Below are 19,674 nucleotides of genomic sequence, written 5' to 3' on the forward strand. Positions count from 1 at the left end.
CGCCCCAGTTTAGGCATTAACTCTGATAAGGTGATGGGAGAGCAAAGTGGACAAGGCCGCAGACCCAGCAGCCTGTTACGAAATGACCCAGAAGCCCTTTACGAAACCACAGATGCCCGTTACTGACAGCCTGGGAGCTGCTGCCTGAGCACGCGCACTTCGTGTGTGGACGCGTGAAGGAATGTGACAGCGTTACAGACCCGGGGCACACTCTGTGGCAGAGGACAGCAGGCAGGCTTTCAGTGAGGCGCAGTCACTAACGACTAAGGGAACGGTTGCTCTTGCAGGCGCTGTTGCCGTTAGAGCCGTTAAGGGCCGCTAAGGGCCGTCAGCCCCCCAACATGGCCGGCGCCCGGAGCGGGGTGTGTGGGGGGGGCGCACTGCGCTTGCACTGCGCATGCGCGGCGCCGCGCGGCAGCGCCCCGTCGGAAGCGCTTCCGCCGGCGGCAAGATGGCGGCGCTGCTGTGGCGGCTGGGCCGGGCCTCGTGCCGCCCCCGCGCCGCCCGCCCGGCCCTGGCGGCCGCCGCCGCCGTTTGGTCGCCGCCGTTCCGCCCCGCCGCCGTTCCTCCGGGCCCACGGCGGCCGCTGAGCTTCTCGGCGGCCGAGCTGGTGCGCGCCGCGCCCGGGCGGCTGCGGCCATACCTGCGCCTCATGCGCCTGCACCAGCCCGCCGGTGAGCGGCGGGGCGGGGCGGGGCGGGGCGGTAGCCATGGCGACGCGGCGGCCAAGGGGGCGGGGGCGCGGTTGCCGTGGCGACGCGGCGGCCAAGGGGGCGGGGGCGCGGTTGCCGTGGCGACGCGGCGGCCAAAGGGGGCGGGGGCGCGGTTGCCGTGGCGACGCGGCGGCCAAAGGGGCGGGGGCGCGGTTGCCGTGGCGACGCGGCGGCCAAAGGGGCGGGGGCGCGGTTGCCGTGGCGACGCGGCGGCCAATGGGGCGGGGGCGCGGTTGCCGTGGCGACGCGGCGGCCAAAGGGGGCGGGGGCGCGGTTGCCGTGGCGACGCGGCGGCCAAAGGGGCGGGGGCGCGGTTGCCGTGGCGACGCGGCGGCCAATGGGGCGGGGGCGCGGTTGCCGTGGCGACGCAGCATCCGCGGCGTTCGGCACCCGCCGGCCGCCGCGTTGCCCCCGGCCCTCAGGCCCGTCTCCGCCTGCCCGCAGGGACGTGGCTGCTGTACCTGCCCTGCGCCTGGAGCATCGGGCTGGCGGCCGAGCCGGGCTGCCTGCCCGACTGGCAGACGCTGGCCCTCTTCGGCGCCGGGGCCGTGCTCATGCGTGGGGCCGGCTGCACCATCAACGACATGTGGGACCGCGACTACGACAAGAAGGTGGGGGGACGCGCGAGGAGGCGCGGGCCTAACGGGCGGTTCCTGGTGTTCGAGGAGGGGAGGTGCTGGGTGTTTCGCCCAGGGCGTGTCCTCTGAGCTCCTCGCCAAGGGCAGGCGCGGGGCTCCAGGCAGGTCTGGTTCTCTCCGACTTGAGACGTTCCTCCCTGTCCCGATCCCAGACACCCGCAACTCCTTTGCCTACGTTTCCTCCCAGGGTGGTTGAAATCGTGTTTTACATAACGCTGCCGCGCAGGGCTGCAGTAAGTCTCCTGGAGTGCTCACTTCCATGTAAGCTGTGCGTTGCTGTCAGCAACGTGTGGTGCTTGATCAAAAGAAGTTTATCTTTCGACTCTTCTCTGCATGACAGAGCCCAAGTGATAAGACGAGACCCAGGTGATAAGGCAAGGGGAAGTGGCCTCAGGTTGCGCCAAGGGAGGTTTAGGTTGAATATTACTAGAAATTTCTTTACTGAAAGGGTTGTACAGCTCTGGAATGGGCTCCCCAGGGACATGCTTGAGTCATCATCCTGGCGTCTTTCGAGGAACGTGTAGATGTAGAACATAGTAGTGTGGTTTAGTGGGGGACTTGTCAATGCTAGGTTAAAGGTTGGACTAAATGCTCTTAGAGGTCTTTTCCAACCTGGATGATTCTATAAAAATAAATAACCCTTTCTTCTAAACTTAGTTATCATCTACCCTTTTTTTATATTTTCAGGAGCAGGAAGGCCTTGGTTATTGTTAATTTCCGCATGAGAATGGCTGTTGACAGAATCATGCCCAAGCGTGTACTAATCCTCTTTGTGGTGTTGCATTTCCTCCTCCCTCTTGTTCAGCAGGAGGAAATAAACAGGAGGCAGCGCCGGGTGTCAGACGCTGACATGCACAGGGGTGTACGCTCGGCGGGGAGGATCCCAGTGAACTATTGGCTTATTTTCTTTTCTGATCCCACGTTTTTTCTTTCACTTTGGGTACTGGCCACGGCAAAGTGCCAGGATAGTGAGTGACTGCGCTCTGTGAAGTCTTCCGTCCAGCGCCGGTGTATTTATCCTGTTAGAAAGCAATAAATCCATACGGGTTTTGTGGTGTCTTTGGATGGTTTAGGGTTCAGAGGTTATTAGCAGCTACTTGTGCTGTGAAGGTTGCTGGGGTATGCAGTCAGCAAGATGGAGTTCACATGGTAATACGTGCATTTATGCATGAATGTGATGTAGTTAAACGTAAAGGCTCAAACATTCCCGTAGCAGCACTTGGTTACATACCTCAACAGGCAATCTTCTTAACTAGCCAGCTGGCGGCTGGGGCGGGAGCAGGACGTTGGCTTGTGCTGCTGGTCGCAGTTTGGGGGTGGTTTTTGACAATACTAGGTATTTGATAACTTTTTTTTTCTATTTTTTTTTAATTAAAATGGAAGACGCCATGTCAGGTAATGATGTGCAGTGGAGTGGAGAAAATGCTTTCTGTGACCAACTCTACTGCACATCATTAATTAAGAGTGTATTTAAACTGCATAAGCAGTATTTGAAGTTTGGCTTAAATTATTTAGTAGTAGGGGGAGAACATACTAAGGGAGTATACTTAAGGTGACATTATTAAAGCATATGCAGAATCCTTTATACATTTTTAGTATTCTATAAAAAGTTGGCGTTCAAACCTCCCCAAATAGACTTTACATCGTGTCTAAATGCATTTTTTTTTCCTTTTGTTATTGTGGGATGCATTTTGTTATTTGTTTGTTCAGACTATTGTCACCTTCAGCAGGTAACTCATCATTCATTTAGGTTTAAAGTATTTTCCAACATTTGTTCCTTCTTTCAGTTGGCTTTGCATGATTTCTCTACTCCTGACAGACGTCCTAAACTCCACTGCATCCCACCCAGGGTTAAAATAATTGTCCTGTTGCATGCCAGTGGTGTGACTTGAACTTTTAGGATACGTTTGAATGCGTTAGGTTGCACTTCGTGTTAACGCTATTCCTTCCATGTTTAGGTTGCAAGGACAGCAAGCAGACCCCTGGCAGCTGGAGAAATCTCCACTTTTCAGTCCTTCATTTTTCTCGGGGGACAGCTCAGCCTGGCTCTCTGTGTGCTTCTGTGTCTGAATTACTACAGGTGACGTACACGTTATCTTCTGTTTCTTAGAATTGCGTTCCTGGTCCGGAGGTAAGCACAAAGATTTTGAACAGCAAACATGCTGGGGGCAGAGGAGTTTTAGCCATGGAAGTCAAGTAGTCAGTTTGGTACGGTGTACCAACTCTTTAGACCTGTGATCTTTAGACCAGCAAACAAGTCTGGTACTTCTTACAGTATCGTTCTGGGAGCAGCCTCCTTGTCTCTTGTGGTCTCCTACCCTCTGATGAAGAGAATCACGTATTGGCCACAGTTAGTTTTGGGTGAGTTGGAAATCTTTTTAGTTTTCTTCTTCTTCCGATCTAGCTTTTGGGAAGTTTCACGTATCGGTTAGTTATTGAACTTCAGCAGTCTGGTTTTATGTAAGTTTATATTAAAATAACAATACTCTGCAGACAAAATTCTGCCATGCCAGAAGCTTCTTAAGCAGTAGTTTAACAAAATTAAGCAGGAGCTGCGTTGTAATGTTTTCGTTCATAAACAATCCCTTTTGTTGTAGTGTCGAGAGAGAGAATAAATGCTTGTAGCTTGAGAGTTGGCCGTGTTTTAAGAGTTGTCTCAAAACCTGTCTTAACTCTTGGCCTTCCCACTCCGGCTGTCTTCAGCTTTATCAGCCAGAACTGCCTTTTCCAGTGTGGAAGCACCACAGTTGGCTGCCGTGAGCTCTTTTGCAGTCAGCTTTACCGACATCGAAGCATTTTAACTTCAGATGCGTTGTTGGAGTGCACTGCAATAGTTCTGTGCCAATGCTTCCTTAGGATAATGAAACCATATTTAAATGGGGGAAAAATGTGTGGCACTGCGCATTTCTCCTTAGATCTCCGGGGTATTTAATGTCAAATTACTTGGGATTTGTTACCTGACTGAAACTCCGTCCTAGGAAATAGGGATGCCGGGATTGTAGCAAAAGCTGCAGATGTAACATATGCTTGAAGAAATGGTACCGAGTTCTGTACGTGTAATTTAGACTGGTCCTGGCACCGTGTTACCTATCTTTGTTCCACTCTCCCTGTTTTTAGGACTTACTTTTAACTGGGGAGCCCTTCTTGGGTGGTCTGCCATCCAAGGGTCCTGCGACTGGTCCGTGTGTTTGCCCTTGTACCTGGCTGGAGTCATGTGGACGCTGGTGTACGACACCATCTACGCGCACCAGGTAGAGCAGCAGTGGGAAACTTTTCAGACCTGTGTATGTTTGCTTGCTTAATTTACAGCTTTGGTCTTGAGCAGCACTAACGTGCAGGTGAGCACCACAGAACATCCACCCTTGGACCTTTCATTGCTCTGTAAATATTTTGTGTAGCGGGCAGAAGGCCGCAAGTGAAATGCGTTTTGTGTGCCCATGCATCCGCGCTGTGTCAATAACTGCACAGCTGGTATTAACTATTAGCGGCCAACCCAGCTCTGAGGACCAGCCTTTAATTTATAGCTTAACCCGGGGACCTACAAATACACTTAACTGAGGTTCCTGGTAACAGCTGTGGGAAACTTGAGATGGGCCCCCCATTTTACTTTCCTTACCAAGTAACGGTTGGGTTGCAGATCTTCTGCTAATTGTTCCTTTCCCTCTAGGACAAGAGGGATGACATCCTTATCGGCGTGAAGTCCACGGCGTTGCAGTTCAAGGAAGATACAAAGCGGTGGCTCAGTGGCTTCAGCATGGCAATGCTTGTGGGCTTGTGCGTGGCGGGGATGAATTGTAACCAGACTTTCCCTTACTACTCAGCCGTGGCTGCCGTGGGCGCTCACCTAGCACACCAGGTTTGATGGATTCATTTATACTTTCTCCACGTGGAAATTCTTGATAAGAAATCGTAGTGCTTTTCGGCCCCTGGCTGAAAATTCTCCAAGTACACTGAAAAAAAAAAAAGAATCCTGTAAATTTTTGAAAAAATCATTTAAAGTCTTCCGACAAAGGCTTGCTTCTCCCAAGTACCTTTTGCAGAACTCTTTTGAGGAGACGTCTGGGTTCACAGTCTCGTAGTGACGGTTAGTCTATGGGAGGAGTAATTGCTGGCCTTCATAAGTCAGTGATAGCGCTGCGAGCGGTAAAACCGTCAGCAGTCTGAGAAGTTAAATGTGGGATTAACATGTAACATGCCACGCAAGGGACAGCCTGATGGGTGTTTTACAGCCCCTCACACCTGAGCAGCGCTTTAACGGGGGAGCCCCCACAGCTCGTAGATATTAAACATTAATCATGCCTGCAGGTTACAACATCTTTGTGGCGCTGTGCTCTGGTACTTGTCAGCCACTGCTTTTCACAGGGTTTGATCTTGGAAATCTGTGGAGGAAAGTGTACTACGTTCCCCCACCTTATCATTGACACCTGGAATTGCCAGAGTGGCCTTGCATGGCAGTTTTGGCACAAATGGAAATCACTTTTCTGCAGAGAGGATTTTTCTTGGTGAGGAGGCAGAATGTGAGGGACAAGGAGTCACAGAATCATCTAGGTTGGAAGAGACCTCCAAGATCACCGAGTCCAACCTCTGACCCAACACTACCAAGTCCTCCACTAAACCATATCACTAAGCTCTACATCTAAATGTCTCTTAAAGACCTCCAGGGATGGTGACTCAACCCCTTCCCTGGGCAGCCCATTCCAATGCCTAACAACCCTTTCAGTAAAGCAGTTCTTCCTAATATCCAACCTAAACCTCCCCTGGCGCAACTTTAGTGTGTGACGATTCTCTAGATTACCCAAGTTGTAAGAGCAGCCCTGTTCCGTATACCACAGAGCAGCTTCTCTTTGAGTGCATGCAGGTTTTAATATTACTTCTGCCTAGGCACAACATCTTCATGTTCAAGACATCAAAGATCCCCAACAGCGGCCAAGCCATGTAAGGTGCCCCTTCCTCAATTTAACTAGTTTGTGCCTGAGGCAGAGGAATTTGGGTCATGAAGATGTCCAATTCCTGTACTGCTGAAGAAGTTCCTGAACAGAAAACTAAGCTGCCTTACGTGCTTCGCGTCTGTGAAGGTTCATCTCATGGCTTGGCCGCTGTTGGGTTTCACTCATCCATTTAGTGTTTTCACTTCCGTATGCCTGATGGGCAGGCAGGCTTTTAAGGGTGTGAAAAAACATCGTGTTTTAGAGGTTTGCAGACCAGGTTTCAGATAGTTTAATCAGAACCCAGCCCCCTTATCTCTGTACAAGTGCAAACAGCAGAGGAATGTGTTTCCTAGGGAAGCTTTAATTTCTTTCATTTCAAAGTGTTTTCTTTCAACATCTTGAGGGGATGAACAGCAGGGTCAGAGTTTCTGGGAGGTATCTATGAATCCTTTCACTCGTGTTGTTTAACACATCCTTTTGCCGTCCGTGACGAAAGACTTCTGCACCCAGTTTCATTTCCAGCACTGTCTTTTGGTAACTCTGCTCTTGCACTGTGTGCTGTCGGCACCTCGAGCTGGGAGTCGCAGCGGCTGCTCGCAGGTGTCGGGGTTCCTCTTTGCAGGGCAGATGTAGCTATGCGGCCAGCAGCACCTGGGCAGGACAGGGCAGCCTCTTGCTCTGCTGCTTTCCCTCCCCTGCCTCGTTTTCAGGGAAGCACGGGCAGTGCTTTGTAGCAGACAAATGAAGGGTGTAGGCAGGTACTTGATTTTTTTTTTATTGAAGTTCCTGTTGACGAGTTAGCTGCCTTTCTGCCGAGGAAGGTCTCCAAAAGACTTTTTACACGTTCAGATATTTTTACAGCTTTTATTACGCAACTGCACCCAGGATTATTTAGATTGTTCATGCTGTGATTCACTGGGAGATTCCAGGAGTCGGGTTCATGTCCAGTCCTTTGCTCTTCTGCTACATGTTGAATAAATCTGTCAGGTAAATATGGATGCCAGTCATGAACCATCCCTTGCAACTACAGAGTATTCCTGTTTCTTCTGGAGCTAACGATAGGATTTAGAACCTGAAGGTTTTGAAATTACAGCCCTTCTCCTGTCTTTTTGAGATGTGTCAAATATTTCTGTGTCCGTAAATAGTAATACTGGAATGTTTATACTGTGCTTTTGCAGATTTACACTTTGGACATAGACAAGCCTGAAGACTGCTGGAAGAAATTTGCTTCGAATCGTACTGTAGGAGTTCTGCTCTTCGTAGGGATCGTGCTTGGAAATCTCTGTAAAAGACAAGAGTCAAAAACTGTACAAGAGCCTTTAGAAAGCAGGTAGTCAAAATTGTTAATGATACTGATGTTTTAGTCTGGCTCAAATGAATATTCTCCAAGAGGGGAAAACACTTTTAACGTGACTCTTTGTGGTTTATCCTATTTATTTATAAAAGTTGGTGAAAATGTTCTTCTTTTTTTTTCTTAAAAAAAGAACAAACAAAAAACAAAGCCAAGCAAATCCTTGTTTTTGACTGTCTTACAATGTAAGCTGTGATTACTCATGAAGGAAGCAAGTGAAGCTTCTCTGTTGGTCCTATGTAGTACAAGGAAACTCCTGACTGGTTCTCAAGAAGCGAGCCCAGCATTTTATACAGAGCAAGACAGATGTCTCTTAGTGACAGGACTTGGGAAAATGCAAAAAGATTTCAGCATGTAAATAAAATCTGGCTGTACATGTTTGGTGTTGTGATTTATTGCATGAAGAAATTGCACTTTGGGTTGGAGCTTGTTGTGTGAAATAATTGTGATAGCAGCTTTTATCCTGAGATGTCTGGATGCAGTCTGGTCTCCATCCATGAGGTCCAGAATATGAACAAGTCGATAGAAAAGTTTTTAAGACTCCCTTTTGTTCTTGGTCTGACTGCTGGGCACTAGTGGCCCATGGAAACTGAGGTGAGCTCATTTATCGGGAACAATCTGCATGCAGACTGCCGGCTTAACAAACCAGCACATTCCAGAACTAATGCCAAGTGTTTGCATGCTGGTGGTTGACTCTAAGGTAGGAACTCATCGTGCCAAGTGAATCTCATTTCCTCCTTCTAATTCTAATCCTTTAACCTTCTGCTTCTTCTTTCTATTTCTGCTCATACAGGAGTAACTGGTTTGTTAGGAGGACTATAAGCAGTAACAATAGCAACTGCAGGCTAATTACAGATCTCTGTACCTTTCTCTGCCCTCTACCATTTTATGCTTGGTTGGTTATGCAATTTGTCCTCTGGTTACACTTTTCCTTGCCTCCTGGTGTCCTCTGCATCGTGGGATTAATTGCTGTGAAGGGAGCGACAGGCATGCCTGTTCCAGGAAAACAAAACACAGCCGAGACCAAGAGAGGGGAGCTGCTCTAGTTCTGAAGCTGAGCATCACGTACAGTTATTTAGACAGCTGTGGCTAAGAGACATTTGAGTCCAGAGCTGTACGTTCAGGGGTTGTCAAATTCAGCTTGACGTGCTGGTGGACAGGTCAAGAAGTTGCTGTTGCAGCCCAAGGAGATGGCTCACAGTGGGTCAGGGGCTTTGGTCACAGGAGATCCTTCCTGGAGCCATGCTGTGGTTGGTTCTGCACACTTCTTCCTTGTTGCGTGTGCTTTGTGACGCTTTGTTTATTGTCTTTTTGGCTTCTCTCACTATTTGGACACAACATAAAAGATTTTTTGAACAAGCCAGAAAGAAGACCGTTCAGGTTGACTGCATATGAAGTAGAAATATGTGAAGAGGTTAGTAAGCATAGCTCTTGCAAGCAATCAGAGGCTTCTTTTGTTCTTACACGGAAGTTCTTAAGCAGGGTTTATAAATTTTCGCTGGTACTAAGTTAAAGGACAGCACTTTAAAAATGAAGGATAGTTAAGTTTCTGAACAGTTATGTGACAGAGCTGCATTCTGTAGAGCGAGAAACGAATGCGTCCAGCTTCATGTTGAACCTGGGTTACAAGGCATTTACTAGTAATATCCAAGTCTAATTAATATCTGTAAGTGTCTTAATATTTGTAGCAGTACCTTAGAGAGAACGTGGCAAAAGTTGTGTGTTTCTAACGTACTAACGTGTCTTCAAGTGGCTTGGATTTGAGAAGAGCTCACATTTTGTAGCACCTGTGGACTGTCTCATGTCCATCTTCCTGTGGAAACTTGGCACAAGCAAGCATTTGTCTTGTAATAAGAAGAAGAACAAGGTGTAGCAACGCAGGGTAAAGATTCAAATATCACACCAGTCCTAAACCTAGAAATCATTGCGTGTCTTCTGTTGGAGTTCTCCAAAATCATCTCCAAATGCCTTTTGCTGGCTAAAATGCCATTTGTATCTGCTGGCAGTTATATGTGCATCTCTCTTCTGTTCTCAAGGTATTCTTTTCTGCCCTTCACAAACGCAATCTCAGCTGTATTTAAATACAATTTGTTAAAAAAGTCTCCCCCACACCCATCTCTAAGCAGCAGGGTTAGCTGTTATGGTTTCACGCAAATAAACACTGCTCCCTGGCAGTCTTCCCGCCGGTGTCAGATGTTGCGTTTCTCCCCTTTCTTTTGCAAAGTTTCCCCTGCAGGGGCATGGACAAGGAGCGCGTCTCTGAGGGCAGGAAGGTCGGCTGTGCCTCCCGAGGGCCAGGGCTGGAGGTTGCTCAGCAAAGCAGCCAGGGCGGCTTCCAACCCAAAGGTTGTCCCCAGTGCGCTCCCCGCGTTGGAGAGCAGCACCAGCTCGTGCACGCTGGGGCAGACAGTGCCTGGACTTTGCTATTTGCATGCTGCTTGCAAAAGAAGGCATCTCCCAGTCCAAGGAGGCCAGAATTTTCCCTGCCTCTGTCGGGAAAGCACATGCTACGGGTGCGGAGCCAAGGAGGGTTGTGGTGCAGGGGACAGGGGTGGCGGGGTCGGTCTTGGCACCAGCCCTGGGTATTACGATCTTGGGGCGAGGAGAATTGCCTCCTTGCCAGAGGCGTTGGAGGGTCCCCAGGGGTGAGCTGCGCCTCACTGAGGCACCATGCTGCACTGCTGGGACAAGGGACGGTATGGCCAAGGGGAGCGGGAGGGCGGGGGGACAGGTCCTCGTTTTCCTGGTCAGCAGGAGTAGGGCTGGGAACCTGCTTCTGATCGTATCGGTGTGGGGAAGATGCCCTCAGCCATCACAACAAAGCCAACAGGAGAGGTGAGGCTGTTAGCAGCTATGAATAACGTTACCCTGCCATGGGCTGAAGGCTGCTGGAGTACTGCAGGGTGAGCGGCCGGGGTGTTTTAGGTACCTTTCCTGAATTACACAGGAAAATGCAAGGAAAGAGTGGGCTGCGTAGCACCTCTCTTTTGCTGAATGCTGCTGGCAAGGAAACACACACGACGTCTGTGCCCCCAGGCAGGTGGCTGCACGCACCAGGCTGTGCTCGAGCCAAACAGGAAGAAGGCTAGCAAAAGAAATAAAACAATAAAAAAATGTGTAAAAGAGACACGGTCAAAGTGTAAAAATACAGCTCCAATGTTTCTGACACCCAGCTGAAATCGGGGCCGCAGGGAACAACCAAGCGACGCCCAACCACAAACATGTGCGAGGTGCTCCTCCGAAGGGGAGGGACCATCACCGAGCCGTGCCCTGCGGCCAGTGCAGCTAGTGGAAAAATCACCCCTCTGCATGCTCGTCCCACGGCACCTTCCCGTTTTTGTTTGTTTGTTTTCATCCTGGACTGCTGTCCAGGCCTTGGAGGTGGAGGAAGGGACGTGACATTAGCTGGGGATAACACAGCACAGGGGCTGAGGCGGGGGGAGCCTGACGGCAGCGCTGGGTGGCCACCTGTGGGGAGGACTGCGTTGTGTCCCGCCCCAGTTGCCAAATATTTCGCAGACGGGGAATTTCCCAGCTTCATCAGGTCTTGTTCGGCCCCAGAGGCTTCCGGTGGGCTTCACACAGTGCAGCCCCCTCTGCGCACCACATCAAACGAAGCTGCTCCTCGTGACCGCGGAGCCTGGGCTTGGCGTAACCCCAAGTGGGGAGGCAGCACAGAGGAGGAAGGCAGCTCTGCCCATGCCTGGTTTTGGAGGAGATTTGAGGCTCCTGGAGGTGTTGTTTCAAGGGAGATGAGGACCTGGATGGGGAACAGGGAGCTGGCTGCAGACAGGGCAGGGGGAGGACAGCGCAGATCCCATCACGTCCCAGTGCTGCCTGATGTGGGGCTGAACGAGGGGAGGGCTGTGGCTGCTCAGATGGAGACATCGGGGGCATGGGGTGGTGACCCCGATGACACCCATGGGCCACGGTGGTTTGCAGGGAGAAGTTGGAGGAAAACAGCCCGGGGTGCTCCTCACACCGTCCTGAAGCGCGCCCTTGGGTTTTGAGAGAAGAGACGGGGAAAAAGCCTCTCCCAGGGATTCGGATGAGGTGTGCGCAGCCACCTCCGGTTTAACGAGCTGCAGGCTACGGTTTCACATGGGGAGGGGAAAGAAACACCCTGCACTGCACGTGGGCTCGGCCCCCCCGGCTCCCCACCACCGTTACCTCCCATCTCTCCCTGCTCAGCACCGCTGCCGATAAGAGCCCGCAGGAGGCAGAAAGCCAGGCGCTCGCCCTCCGCCCAGCTGCTCCGCACGCACCAGGGACGCCAGCCACAACTGAGGCTGCTCCACAGAAGGTTGGTTCCCTGGTGGCATGAAAATATGAAATGCTCCCTACCCTAGAAGGATTGGATAACAAGGCAAAAATTACATATGTATACTTTTTTTCTTTTTTCTTTTTTTTTTTTATTCTTTTTTCCTCTGCTCAGTAATGCAGGGGGAATTAATCTTAATGCAAACTATTTGCTACATCCTACTTGGGGGAAAAGGGGATGCTTTTAACAAGCTATGTGCTAAACCTGCTTTATGGGCAGGTCACTTCTGGCTTGCCACTTTCTCCTGTTACTATGAGCATATAAATGTACCAGGGGAGTCTGTGCAACTCTTTGCTCTCTGATTAAACCGGGCTCCCTGCTTTTTCTTAGCGTGTGCTGCAGAGCAAGCCCCTCTTATGGGGGATGCTGAGGTTTGTAGCTGACTTTTGTAGCTGCAAATGTTTTCGGGCAGACCCCACAGCGCGTGCGGGAGGAAGCTGCTCTCCTGTCCAAAGGCTGGCTGCTGCTGCTTGTTGCTTTTATGTGTTTCTGCCCGTTCTTGTAGTGCTCTTCCTGCCCTTTTTGGTTGGATGTACCTTTGGTGGCAGGAGTATCTTCCTGTGGCAGTGTCTGCATTGCTGTTTCCAGCTTGGAGAGGAGAACACACACGAGGATCACTGATACGGAGAATGATGTGGGGCTGTAAAAGTGCAAGGGTGTGCAGGCATTTGTCTGTTGCTGGGCACATTTCCGAGGGATCACAGCTGCTCCGCCAGCAGCGCTGCCACGCGCATTTCAGTTTCTGTTCTGGATGCTGAGGTCAGTGGGGCTGCTCCTTGAAGCCGTGCCCCTCTCAGTAGCTGAGGAAAGGAAAATAAATTTATAGCAAATGGCCTCGGGATATGTGAGCCCAGTGCCCTTGTGGTTCCTTCCCCCTTGCTCTCCTTGTGCATACTGAGATGAACTTTCCCTAGAGACACAGCTATTTTTCTGTGGTTATCCAAGCAAAACGCGTGCCATGCAGCACAAGCCCACACTGATTTTTGTCATACCTGAGGATCTTTTCCTCCGGGAGCTGCAGGAGAGCAAGGAGCAGGGTTCAGACCTAGGACACGGTGCCAAATTTCAGCATTTCTGGCTCTGCTGGGAGCAAGCGTGCGGCCACAGCTGCTTCCTACACGCTTTGTGTGCCCACCGAGCTGCTCTGCCGAGGGATACCTGTCGTGCAGCCAGGGGTCCTGCGGCCCTGACACCCTGCCTTAGGCCGTGCCGCTGACCGCTCTCTTCCCCTCCTTTTCCTTCCCAGCTCACACCACTCAGTGCCATAGTCAGCGATGGCCGCTCCCACCGTGGTGACCCTGCAGCCCCAGTATGTGGTGGCTGGGCCCAGCGTGTCCAGGGCCATGTGGCAGACGGGTCTGATGGACTGCTGCACCGACTGCGGTGTCTGTGAGTACCGGTGGGGCCAGGGGCCGCTCGGTGGTGGGGTGGCAGGGGCTCATGGTGGTTCTCCCCCTTGCAGGCTGCTGTGGGATGTTCTGCTTCCCCTGCCTGGGCTGCCAGGTGGCCGGGGACATGAACGAGTGCTGCCTCTGCGGGACCAGCGTGGCCCTGAGGACTCTCTACCGCACCCGATACAACATCCCGGTCAGTGTGGGCACAGGTGGTGGGCTCCCTTTTCCCCCCCATTTTCTCTCAATCCTCACGGCCGGCTGTGACCCCGGCTCGGCACCCTTCACCATGGCTCGCATCTTGCCTCTGGCAACAGCCAAGCTCAGAGAGCCACTGCTTGGCCACTGTGTCCCTGTCAGGAAGAGCCCTGAAAGCACCGGGGTCGCACCGGTGCTGCACAGGATAACAGCTTGGTGTGGGTGCCAGGGAAATGCGGGCATTTGCACACATTAAATGTGTCAGAGCATTTCTTCCCGCTGGCAGTGAAAGGACTTGATGTGTGACTTTCCCTCCCTGCCTTGGGCAGGGAAGCCAACAGATAAGCCCCTGTCGGAGTTCTGGGGTAAGCAGTTCCTTGTCCCTTCCTATCTTATCTCCTTCTGGCAAGCCTGCCCAGTCCTGCAGCCAACGCAGCCATTGCTGCTGAACCATGCACTTTTTAAAACGTCCTCTGTTCCGGGGTCAGAACTGAACCGTGATGGAAAAGACATGCAGTGTGGAGTGCAACTAACCTTTTCTTTGCTGGAATGTGGTTTTGGGGAAGCCCTGGCTCCTAACACATACCTTTCCTGCAGGGCTCCATTTGCTCTGACTACTGCATCACCCTCTGGTGTCCCGTGTGCTCTGTGTGCCAGATCAAAAGGGACATCAACAAGAGGAAAGAGCTGGGCATCTTCTGGTCAGCGCCCCCCTTCTCCCTGCACCATGGAGGCATTGTGCATGTCCATGGCCCGAGCGGGACAAGCGTGTGGCCGCAGCAGGCTGCTGGCAGCCCGTCCTCACCTCCCGTCCCTTCGCTTACAGATGCCATGGAGACCATGCCGCCCGCTCCCCACAGGAAGGTGGCTGCGGACTGCCCATGACTGTCACCCCTCAGCCCCTCACTAACAGCCCCAATAAAGAGCGATGTGTGCCTTGCCTGCTGTGTGCTTGTTGCCTCCCTGCATCGTCCCTCTGTATCGCATGGATGCGTTTCCACCCGGGTTCTACTCCTTTTCCCTTTTATAGCCTATTTTAAATGTGTGTAGGATGTCTGCTGAGATGTCAGACGTGGGCTGGCTTCTGGGTCTCTTTGTGGGGCTGGCGCTGAATTTCCCCACGAGTGCAGGTACTTCACCTGCCTGCAGCAGCAACAGAAAAGCGAATGTGCTAGGGTCCCGGCAGCTTCTCCCTTTTGGGAGGCCGTGGGACTTGCCCTCTGAAACGATGCTTTTGACCCAAAGGCAGCTGAGGGGAGGCAGCGGAGAGGTGCCGTCCCCCTGCTCCCATCACTTTCAGAGGGGGGTTTGCCCTGTGGGTCTCTGCAGGCACTTGTTGGCTTGTGGAGCCCGAATGCGGCCTCCCCTTCTCCGAAGGCCGCTGCTGGGCACGGTGGCGCAGGCACAAAGGCCGCGGGCATGGGGAGCGGCAAGGGCCGGCAGCGGAGACGTTGCGCAAGCGGGGTGCGTGCAGCCCGGCCTGCAGCTGGGCCGGGAGGAGCAGAGGTTGGCAGCGCCCAGCGCATATAAGGGACATGAGCAGGCAATGGAAGCGCGGCTCTGGGAGAAGGGTGGCTCTGCAGGTGCGTGTGGCTGGGGGGGCTTTGGGGTGAAATGGTGGAAAATCGGGGCTGAAGTGGTGGTAATGGAAACTGCGGTGATCCCACGTTGGACGTGGGCAGGGGGCAGTGGTCGTGGGGCTGCATGTTCAGTGTGCCCAGTGCCCACCGGTGTGCTAGCTGAGGGCATGTCCCTACCCTAGGGAGCAGCCCCAAGGGTGTGGAGGCCATGGACCTCAGGTGGGTTCGTTACAGGGTTCATTATGGAGTTCATTATGGGGGGCAGCTGGGTGTGGGGAAGAGGAGGAGGTGTTGTGATGCTGGGGGAGGATGGGAGCACAGGGGCTCCTGCAGTGCTGGGGAGCTGAGGAAGAGGAGGATGAGGCATCTGGTGAGGAAGGTGAGTGAGCAAGGAGGGGCAGGAGCTGGTGGCTAGGCTTGGAGCAGGGGAGAGGGAGATGGGAAACGTGCTGTCTTCCAGCTGCCTGGGGAAGGAGGGTTACATGGGGAGAGGCAGAGCGGGCAAGGCCCTGGTGGAGCAGTGCCCAGAGACGTGGCCCCTGGGCTGGGGCAGTGAGGGCTGCAGCCTCCTTTCCTCCTGGCCAACCTTCTCCTCTGGACACTGTCTGCCCGTGCAGCCCTGTCGATGGCCTCCCACCATGTGGTCACCGCGCAGCCCTGGGGCTCGATGGCAGCCCCGCAGAGGAGCAAGTGGCAGACAGGGCTGATGGACTGCTGCTCCGACTGCGGCGTCTGTGAGTAGGCCCTGGGCGGGCTGGTGGAGGGTCTGGGGGATGTGGGGCATGTGTCGAGCGTGGGGTGTCGCCACGTCTGTCACAGGTATCTGCGGAACCTTCTGCTTCCCCTGCCTGAGCTGCCAGGTGGCCGGGGACATGAACGAGTGCTGCCTCTGCGGGACCAGCGTGGCCCTGAGGACCCTGTATCGCACCCGATACAACATCCCGGTCAGTGCGGGTGTGGGGGGGAGCACCGTGCGTCCCTGGGGGAGTGGAGACGCACAAGGCCACGTCTCCCTGGGTCGGGGTTGTTTGTACAACGGGTCCTTCTTGGCAGGGCTCCATCATGGATGACTTCTTCTCAGTCCTGTGCTGCCCCTGGTGCTCTCTCTGCCAGCTGAAGAGGGACATTAACCGGAGGAAAGAACAGGGCACCTTCTGATGAGTTGGCCTCTTTGCCCAGCTCCGCGCACATTCCCTGAGCCTCCCTTCCTGCCACGACCGACCTAGCGCATCCCCGTCCCATCTCTCAGCCTCCTCTGCCCTCCCTTGCATATGCTGCAGCCCTGGCCGTGGAGTCGATGCTGCCCTTGCATTTCTGGTCTGTGCAATGGGGGTTTCAGTGTTCTGGCACATATCCCTCCTTCCCTTGGTAACGTGGTCAATAAAGAACAGTGCTTGCCCTCACTTGCATGTGTTTGCATTTATTTACTTTGTGGTTTTAGCTTTATTATTTCTCGGTGTCCTGCTGTGATGCCGGAGGACAGCATGCTGCTTTGTGCTGTGTGTTCAGAGCAACACTGAGCACACCAGATGAAGATCTCTTGCAGACCTGCACCAGGACAGGACCAGCCCAAGAAACTCAGCAGGGGGAAAAACTGAAGTGAAACAAAGCCCAAGCCAATGCTGCTGCGGCCATCTCAGCTTCTCCTCCATGCACACCACAGTGTGGCCGCTGGCAGGGCCTGTGACAGCATCGATGGGGAAGCGACGGTGGCAGGGTGGAGGGACTGTGGTCCAGCCTGCCATCTTCTTCACAAACCTCCTGAGGAACCATGGTGCTGAGAGCCCACTGGGAGCTGCTGCTGCATGGGGTGAGACGTCCTGGTGTCTGGCGTCAGACTGGGGGCTTGAGGAGTTTGGGGGAAAACCTCGTGTAATTGGGGGCTGCCTTGCTACACCATGGCTTTGAGCAGGTGCTGGATTTACTCAGTTAACCTGCCATGGGTCAGAAAAGGTAACTCTGGGGCTGGGGTTTGCTCTGCAGAAGAGTGCTGGTGGCTCTGGTCCGTTTCAGGTTTGCTGCTTTTCAGAGAAATTGGCATGTTTTTTGTTTTCTCCCAGAGGTCAAGCTGGCTGTGGTACCATCAGCTGCATAGCCTGGGGAGGCCACATCATTGCCTCAGTGAGCTGGCAGCAACCAGGGTCTGGGACTCCAAGGCCACCCACCCCTGTGTGCCAGTGACAGGTGAGGGCTGTGTCCCCGTCAGGGGGTTCCTGCAGACCCCTGTCCCATCTCACCAGCACCAAGGTCTCCTCGGGGCTCTTCTCCCCTCTGGGCCATGCTTGCAGAGGCCCAGCTTAGCTCTGCCTGTCTTTGCTGCAGGATGGGTGTCATGGCTATGTGCTGTGAGGGTTTCCCCACCCATGGGTGGGAGAAGGTGGTGACTGTGAGTGTGCAGGTTTCTGTAATATGCAAGGACACAAAGGCTTGGTTTCTGTAGTTTTATTACGAATTGCCACTCCTAAAGCAAGCACATACTTACTTCTATGCGTACTTATGTGTACACACCACTCAAGGTGTTACCAGTATGGCATGGATCAGACCACTCCCAGGACTGGGACAACTGAAGACAGAAAAGCTTCTTGTCACTGGATGATCTTTGTGACAGCATCCACCACCAGCAGGCGTCCCCCTAGAGGATCCTGTCTGTCCTGGAGATCTGCAGAGAAGCTCCTCTTCTGTAAATGTTGAGTTATTTTTATACCATGTTGGTGCTAATACCTAAGGAGATGTAGGATAGTATAGATCAGCTAATCCTGATTGATGACAAACTAGCCTGCAGGGAAAATAGGTGTGTGTTTGTTGGTTATCGGGGATTCTCTGTTCTGTGCTCATCAAGGATGTCTCACTCCCTGCTGAGCTTGCCAGGCATGCCTTGGGCTCCCGGTGCAGTAGCTACGTTTCTTCGTGTTTTAGTCTGCTCTTGGGGCGGGGGGAAACGAGACTGGTGGCTGCGGAGGGCATGGGCACCTAGTGGAAGGGGCTGGGCGTCTGCCGGGCAGTGCTGTGCCCCCCGCATCTCTGAGCACCTGCTTTTGTTCCTTCACAGGTACGAAGGAGATGTCACTGCCTCAGGACCCCGCCTTGTGGCCATGCTTGTGCTGTTCAGTCTCAGCCCGTGGATTTCGGTGCCGTTACGGCGCCAGCCAACAGGCGCTCCAGCGGGGCTGCAGCTCCTGCTAGTGGACGTGCCGCGCCAGAGGTGCCCTGCCTTGTACCACCTGTGGTCACTGGCAGCTCCAACCTCCTTCAGCTGTGTCTTTCTACAGCTCAGGTTGGGTGCACAATCGCACCCCACTGAAGCTCCACAGTCTACCTCATGGATGATCTAGCCTCTTACAGCTCCACAGCTGGACACTCTACCTTCTTTCAGTATAAGATGACTTTGTGCTACTCTTTGTTCCAGTTTTGACCACCCGACTGTTGGGATATGTGATGCTCCTAATGCTTATGTACATGTCTCATCGATCATCTGTCTCGAAGAAGTCATACCTGAAGGGTGCGGCTTAGTTCCATCTACACCTAATGGATGATCCTTCCTCTTACAAGATAAGTGAAGGTCTACTTCAATGAAAGCTTGTTCCTATTCTAAACTAAGTCAAGCTCCACCTCATTTGTTACAATCTGGCGTGTGGCCAAGGTTGTAAATCAATCACTGCCCTAACTTGCATATTAATATGAATTGTCAGGATTGTCCAAATCTGGTACAAATATTGGACAATTAAGTCAGTAACTATTCCAGACAGTGAGTGCACGTGGGAAGGGGGAAGTGCCTTTTTGCCCAGCTCGAACACTTTATTCAGCCCGGTGCGTGCCACTTTCCCTGGGGTCAGGGCCCAATGTGACTAGACCCCCACCTCTGGTGAGGGTCTGCATGCCTGCCCCGACACCCTCCCCCCTCCCTCGCCTGCCTGGTCCCCAAAACTGGGTGTGGAGCCACTGTCTGAGGTCCACCAGCGCAGGACCAAGCCTCTGCTTTCAGGGGCTGAAAACGCAGCACTGGGTCTTTGGCCAGGCTTCACAAACACTGCATGGGGCCTTGCTTTTAGAGCCCCCAAAAAACATCTCCCAGAGCTCGTTTTCGGGACCCTGAAGCACAGTGCCAGTCCTTGCTTTCCTGCTTTGAAAATGTAGTGCTTAGTCTCCATTTTCAAGCAGGAACAAAGATAGGACTGACTTAGGTGTGTTTTTTTTGAGTCCCCAAACCATGGCACTAGGCCCTGCTTTTTTGCTGTGAAAACGTGGGACTTAGTCTCCAGTTTTGGTCCCCAAAATGTAACACTTAGGCTCCATTTCAGAGCCCCAGAAATGTAGCGCTTTGTCTCCATTTTCAAGCAGGAAACAAGATAGGACTTGGTTACTTTTCTGAGTGCCGAACCACGGCACTTAAGCCTCCATTTTCCATCAGAGAATGGAGGGCTTAGGCTGTTGGGAAGTTTCAGCAATTCCCCCACCCTCTGGCTTGCAGCTTGCTCTCCGGCCCCAAAAGGCAGCGCTGGCTCTCCATTTCCAAGCTCTGAAAACGAACGACTCAGCCTTGTTTCCAGAGCCCCC

General features: G+C 52.9%; 3 protein-coding genes across 3 annotated transcripts; all 3 read left to right on the plus strand.

Annotated features, from left to right (window-relative positions):
- Positions 1–420: 420 nt before the first annotated feature.
- COQ2 (coenzyme Q2, polyprenyltransferase) lies at positions 421–8,010 on the plus strand. The gene is made up of 7 exons (XM_035553815.2): positions 421–674; positions 1,158–1,324; positions 3,310–3,431; positions 3,627–3,712; positions 4,469–4,602; positions 5,019–5,207; positions 7,458–8,010. The coding sequence occupies exons 1-7, from the start codon at positions 452–454 to the stop codon at positions 7,611–7,613; spliced, it is 1,077 nt and encodes a 358-aa protein (XP_035409708.2). The 5' UTR covers positions 421–451; the 3' UTR covers positions 7,614–8,010.
- Positions 8,011–11,825: 3,815 nt separating this feature from the next.
- LOC118250347 (placenta-specific gene 8 protein-like) lies at positions 11,826–14,425 on the plus strand. The gene is made up of 4 exons (XM_035551374.2): positions 11,826–11,933; positions 13,198–13,340; positions 13,414–13,538; positions 14,138–14,425. Exons 2-4 carry the CDS (start codon positions 13,226–13,228, stop codon positions 14,423–14,425), a joined length of 528 nt encoding a protein of 175 aa, XP_035407267.1. The 5' UTR covers positions 11,826–11,933; positions 13,198–13,225.
- A 1,320-nt stretch (positions 14,426–15,745) lies between these two features.
- Positions 15,746–16,278, plus strand: LOC118250675 (placenta-specific gene 8 protein-like). The gene is made up of 3 exons (XM_035551966.1): positions 15,746–15,854; positions 15,940–16,064; positions 16,174–16,278. Exons 1-3 carry the CDS (start codon positions 15,746–15,748, stop codon positions 16,276–16,278), a joined length of 339 nt encoding a protein of 112 aa, XP_035407859.1.
- The last annotated feature ends 3,396 nt before the right edge of the window (positions 16,279–19,674 follow it).

This window comes from Cygnus atratus, chromosome 4, assembly GCF_013377495.2.
Source record: "Cygnus atratus isolate AKBS03 ecotype Queensland, Australia chromosome 4, CAtr_DNAZoo_HiC_assembly, whole genome shotgun sequence".
Taxonomy (NCBI): Eukaryota; Metazoa; Chordata; class Aves; order Anseriformes; family Anatidae; genus Cygnus; species Cygnus atratus.